We start from the raw sequence: 6,373 nt of genomic DNA, 5'->3' as shown, positions 1-6,373 counted from the left end.
GGGATAATGGAATCTGGGGGAGAACATTGAAGGCAGTGAATGGAGCCTTCCCCTGAGGGCATAATGTGGTAATAATGCCTTAAATGTTGAAAAGACATGCTTGACTCCTGGAGAACCACAGCAGTTTCTTCCCCAATGCACAAACAAGCGTGCACACACACACACACACACACACACACACACACACACACACACACACACACACACACACACACAATGCACTGACACTGTTATTTTGATTATTTTACATTGAGGCCTATTCGAATTTACAGCCTACATAATTTATTGTTCTTAGTTTTTGCTATTGTCTTTTCAATTTTCTTCTTTGACATTGTCAGCATAACTTCTTAACACACACTGGCATTGTATTCTTCCCATATGTTTTAGTCTTATTTCAGTACTTACACACATGCATAGTCTTAATTCTTCCTTCTTCTAGCATTATGACTGTCAATCGCCTCTGGCCAGAACATAGATTCCATTTTCTTGCTATGACTGATGGATAGATGATTCACTTACTTAGTCAAATGTATTTGTTGGAAGTCGCTTTGGATAAAGGCGTCTGCTAAATGCCAAACATGTAAATATAGTCTTAGTTTCACTGAGAGAAATAGGCCTAGACTGTGTCTTGTGAGATTGATTGATGTGTAGTTTTAAGTAAATTGTTAGCTTTAGCCCTTATCTTCCATGTGAGACGTCTCTAGCCTACATCCTAGACGTGTGTTAGAGTAAGCCAGATACCCTAGTCTGACCTCTCCCCCTGTGCTGTGCTCTACTGTCTGCAGGTGAACCGGACCTACTGCTCTGGGACGTACCGGGCTGGACCCATGAGGCAGATCAGCCTGGTCGGGGCCGTGGACGAGGAGGTGGGAGACTTCTTCCCAGAGTTCCTGGACATGCTGGAGGAATCCCCCTTTCTGAAGGTCAGGATGTCTGTGCTTAAAATGGAACTACGCTGAACAGGGGCCCAAGAGTTGTTGTTGATCACATGACCTGGCTGACCAGGAAATTAAATGTGGCCTTATTTATTAGCTCTAACTATTCACTGCACTCACTTAGCCTATGGTCATTTAGTACATGTGGGTAATGTATAGGAATGAATACTAAAACACTGATTGTGAGCCTACTGATTGTAACTTCTGTTTAACGTGTACAGTTTGCAGAACAGATTCTGCTTAAGCTATTTGTTCTAATGAGTGTGAAACAGAGTCTGCAGACACCCTGCAATGTGCTAGTGTTGCTCACTGTGTGTGTGTGTGTGTGTGTGTGTGTGTGTGTGTGTGTGTTTGTGTGCGCGCGCATGCGCCTGTGTGCGTCTGTGTGTGTGCCTGTGTGTCTGTGTATGTGTGTGTCTGTGTGTGTGCATGTCTGCGCGTGTGTGTGGGGCCAGATGACCTTGCCTTGGGGAAGCCTCTCCAACCTGAAGCTGGACTGTCGGTCCCAGAGTGACGACGGGCCCATCATGTGGGTCCGGCCAGGAGAGCAGATGGTTCCGACCGCCGACATGCCCAAATCTCCCTTCAAACGCCGCAGGTACACAAAGACGCCTTTCACTGTCTCTTCATTGATTTAGCGGAGTCAATACACACAATACACACAGTGCCAATAAAAACAGGTTCCAGACAGGTGCAGGTGAGGTGGAAAACATTCATTACATCAACGATGCATCTCATTGGTCTTTCCCTGCCCTGTCCCCCCCCGGCACCCCCTCCTCCCTTCTCCCAGGTCCATGAATGAGATTAAGAACCTGCATTACCTGCCCAGAGCCAGCGAGCCCAGAGAGGTGCTGTTTGAGGACCGGACCAGGGCCCACGCTGACCACGTGGGCCAGAGCTTCGACTGGCAGAGCACAGCGGCCGTAGGGGTGCTGAAGGCCGTGCAGTTCGGAGAGTGGTGAGTGGTGACGAACAACGGACACTGGTGTGACAGACAAGGCCCAGAGTTTTTCCTGACCACATGACCCGACCGGGAAGAAAAACTCCCTAGTCATAAAGGATGTCGAACCACTTTGACTAACCACGGTTGCTTCTATACTGGCTCTATGAATCACACCGGAATGGACGTTGATACACTGAGCGTTAAGCTAACTAGCACGGCTGCCCTCTCTGTCTTTGTTTGGTAGGAGTGACCGCCCGAGGATTACCAAAGACGCGGTGTGTTTCCACGCAGAGGACTTTAACAATGTGGTCCAGAGGCTGCAGCTGGATCTCTATGAACCCCCTGTGTCACAGGTAGGTGCTGGGGACCTCTATGAGCAATTAGTCCATCAATCAATCAATCAATAAATCAATCAATCAATTCAAACAAATTTGAACAGGCAAAAACCTTTTCACAGATACATTCAAGATACAATTGTAAATTGTAAATACCAGGTGTGACAGGCTCAGTTTTTTTTTGTTTTTTTTTTAAACAATGAGGTTACTCAGACATGATGTGGACGAAGTAGGATGTGAGAGTGATGCTGCCTGGCCCTGTACACACCAAGTACATCTCTCCTCACCCTGAGACACCAGTCACACACCATCCTAATCCATGGATCAATCAAACACTTGATAACAATAACATCATAACATAACAACAAACACAAAACAAAATGCAAGCACAACCATTAGAATACACACATATACCTACGGCACAGTATTGTCAGTGCTTTCATCAACAGCTAATGAAAACGGCAGATAACTGCATGCTTCAGCCAACTGTGTCATCAGACTTCCCGCTTTCTCCCCTCCCTCAGTCTGCGATAGTGTTTCTTGACAAGCTGACATTGTCAAAAGCCTGTTTCTGGTCAGGGCACACCTGTTAACATACCTTCAGCTGGCTTTCATTGCTGCAACATTTGTTGCTGTAACTTTTGCGAACATACTGTTGAGAATGCAGGCTGCCTTTTAATTCTTGGACTTTTTGTTGCTTTTCTTGGTGGCTAAGGTTCGCATACTTGGCTCCGTATTTGGTGTCGAAGTGCCGCCGTAAATTGTATTCCTTGGGCACTGCCTCGTATCAAAGACATACCAGCTTGTCTCCAATAAGCCCAAATGTATTCACTTTCCCATCCCATTTCTTGGATATTTTGGTACTATTCCTATTTTCAAATTTTTTTCATTGATGTGGTCGTTTTTTATTTACGGATGGTAGCTTGAGCTAAATCGACGCATATCACAAAAGTGTAGCCGCCTCTAGCGGTTGTTCAAACACAGTATCCTCCTCCTCCTCCTCCTCCTCTCGCTGCAGTGTGTCCAGTGGGTGGACGACGCCAAGCTGAACCAGCTGAGGCGGGAAGGCATCCGCTACGTCCGCGTCCAGCTGTGTGACGATGACATCTACTTCATTCCCCGGAACGTCATTCACCAGTTCAAGACGGTGTCTGCTGTCTGTAGTCTGGCCTGGCACATCCGCCTCAGACAGTACCACTCTGAGGAGAAGGAGGGGGAACACAGGCCCAGCGAGCAGACCTCCACCTCAGCCCGGGTCTCCTCCTCCTCCTCCTCCCCTGCCCAGCCCGACGCCAACCTGGCCCCCTGCGCACGGCCTCAGACAGACACCACCCAGGGGGGAGGAGCCAAGACTGAGGAGGCCGTGTTCCAGAGGCCAGCCACTCCTCCCAGACTACCCAAGCCGGCCCTCCCTCAGCCTGCCAAGTCTGGCCGGCCCCCTCTCTATCAGGACCGCAGCTTCCCTCTGTCTGCCCACTCTGGCTCTGTCCCCCCCACCCCAGAGCCCATGCTTCCACAAGCCATGGTGCAGCCTGGGCCACACCTCCCCTCCCCCCACCACCACCGCGATGTACAGTGTCATGCCACAGATTTCTTCAAATGACCCTCCATTTCTACTCCATCCCCTGAGAAACTTTTCAAATTTTTCTCTCTCAAATTGTTCATACTACGTGTTCTTTTTCATGTGTGATGGTTCAGACACAGAGACAACCCTAGAATTTCTTTTCTCAGCCAAAGTATATGTAAGGGTCAGTATTGTTTTCTACTTGTTAGTACCTGCGATGGAAATCTCTCTGGAGGGATTTCCAAGCCTCCTACCATGACGTTTGACCAAGGTGTATATCATGTAAATTGCCTAATTGATTTGTAGAGAAAGAAAAAAGTGCCTACCACACGAAAAACAGTAATAATATCTCAAAGATGAAAGCTGTTTTATTTTTGGCCTAGCCATTATGACTTTCTGTAATGGTGAATCAATTGTACAGTACAGTACTGCATGGAGAGGCAAATTCATTTTAAATTCCGATACAAGATATAGTACTATATTTCATGGAAGACAATTTTTTCCCTTGCTTCACAGAAACAGCAACGTTAGCGACATTTAAAAAAATACAGTACCGGTATATATGATTGTGGAGACTGATTATTTTGTTTCAGATTGTTTGATCAAAGACAGCTATATGTGTAAGCAAAGACAGGCTGTAGTATTAGACTGTGTGACAGTGACACAACCAAAGGTTAGCCTGATTGCGATGACGGGCTGTAACAGCTGACCTCATCGTTTATACTTGTAAAACATACGTACTACTCTTTGGTTTGGAATCAAAGAGGCCTGAAATGTAAATGCATTTTCATCCAAATATTGTTTTATTCCATATCCTATAAGCTTTGCTTCAACTCCCAACCATTTTATCTATTGCTATAGTTTAATGTTCTTTTTTAACCACTGGTTTATGCACATTTCGATTTATTTAATATATTTGTTCAGCTTTAGCTAACATATGGTCATAGTGTGGCGGTAACAGCGATGTCCATATGGTCTAGATGCTAGATTCTAATTTAAAGGGGTGTTTAAAGGGGCGTTTTCGGGTGTGTTGATGGAATCAGCACAGAGGAACTGTTCGCTTTGCTTCATGATTCACTGCGTGGCATACAGAGCATTTGTCTGAAATAATCTCCCCACGTGTTTAAATGTTATATATGATGTTATATTGTTATACTATCTGGACATATGTGAATATGGTCAGTGCACTTATGCCACATGTACAGTACAGTACATGTTTTCTCTCAATGTTTTAATGAAGATACATACCCATCTTTGGTTACAAACCACTTAAGCTCTGGATGAAGGTTTCGCAATAGAGAAGGTCAAATCAGAGTGCAATATAGTAGCCACTGTTTTTAGCATTGTGTAAGTTATTTATTTTTCCACATGTTTGTCTGGTGGTAACTATGTTGAAAGCAGAAAACTGCCCCAGAAGTCCATTTAACTGAAGGAAAGCTGGTTGCTCCTTAAAACAGCTGCATTTGGTTTAAATGTATTGTAAGAAAACAGATTTGGCTTTAACAACAACCTTACGATAGGTGAGCAATAAGATGTCCCCCTCAGAAGTATGAGATGCCCCCAAGACATAGTCTACAGATTAGACCACTGTATATCTCAACACTCCTACAGATCTATTGTTCCATCCTTACCTTTTCTTGTAAACACGGGGGGGGGGCTTTTGTAATCTTTGCCCAAACAACGAATTGCGTCTTTGTGCCTTTGTTGGACTGATTGAGGTTTATTTGTAGGCTAATGTGCTTGAATGAATGTGTTACTGCAGAGATCCGTGAAGCTAGGTTCACTGTAATGAGAGTGTTGTTTGTTTATAAATGTATAAATACATGGTGCCCATAATATGCTTCATCATTTCCAAATGTGTAACCTGTGGAATTTCCGGATAATTCCTTGGATAACGAATTGGTCGAAGAAGAAATAAGATGAGGAGATGTCAAAGCTATGGTGGTACGTTTCTGTAGTGTATGTGGTAGAAGTAAAATGAGCATTTATTTTTGAGAATCATGCCTTTCATCATCAAGCCTTTCTTAAAGCATAGGCCTTCTTTAGGCTGTTTTTCAGTGAAGTAGAATGGCTAGTCTGGTCACTTGTCAAACAGAACGCTGTCAAATTGGAAGTTGATTTTATTTACTTTTCTTCAGAAATTTCTTCTGGCAGCTACAGTTTATTCAGACCTCTGTCGTGTACTATTGTGGTGTGATCTGCCTAGTGATCAAGGCATGCTTTGTATCGTAAAACCAATAATTGCTGTTGTTGTTGATGTTTGTATTGAGGCATTTTAATGACGTTGATTTTCAATAACAATATAAATGTGTTGTCGGCAGATAATAAGTTACATTTAAGAGAGCTCTGTGATTCAATCCTGTTCCTTGAGTAGAAAACGCACCATACTTTTCTTGTATTTTTTTAAATAAATAATTGTATGCGTGTATTATGTATAAATTATCTGAGTGACATGACTTTTGATTCATTTGTATACACCATAGAACCATTAGAACAGACTCAACATCCATACAAAATAACACGAAGAGCTGCAGCTTGTCAATGTTACAGTGCAACATAAAATAAATCAGTGATCCTTACATATTTTTGAATTTAG

At 43.8% G+C, this 6,373-nt stretch overlaps 1 protein-coding gene across 1 annotated transcript in view; it reads left to right on the top strand.

Moving 5' to 3' along the window:
• The window catches only part of rsbn1 (round spermatid basic protein 1), a gene marked incomplete at both ends in the record, with an annotated part of 6,818 nt that extends 3,002 nt beyond the window's left edge, over positions 1 to 3,816 (top strand). The window contains 5 exons of the mRNA XM_080534434.1: positions 786 to 923; positions 1,391 to 1,533; positions 1,726 to 1,893; positions 2,123 to 2,231; positions 3,232 to 3,816. Of these exons, the coding sequence (XP_080390560.1) occupies positions 786 to 923; positions 1,391 to 1,533; positions 1,726 to 1,893; positions 2,123 to 2,231; positions 3,232 to 3,816 (1,143 nt within the window). The remainder of the gene's footprint in view (positions 1 to 785; positions 924 to 1,390; positions 1,534 to 1,725; positions 1,894 to 2,122; positions 2,232 to 3,231) is intronic.
• Between the last annotated feature and the right edge of the window lie 2,557 nt (positions 3,817 to 6,373).

The sequence above is a fragment of the Nansenia antarctica genome, assembly GCF_963989245.1.
Source record: "Nansenia antarctica genome assembly, chromosome: 6".
NCBI classification, from domain to species: Eukaryota; Metazoa; Chordata; class Actinopteri; order Argentiniformes; family Microstomatidae; genus Nansenia; species Nansenia antarctica.
The sequence above is the reverse complement of the archived record's forward strand: the minus strand, read 5'-3'. Positions and strand labels throughout refer to the sequence as shown.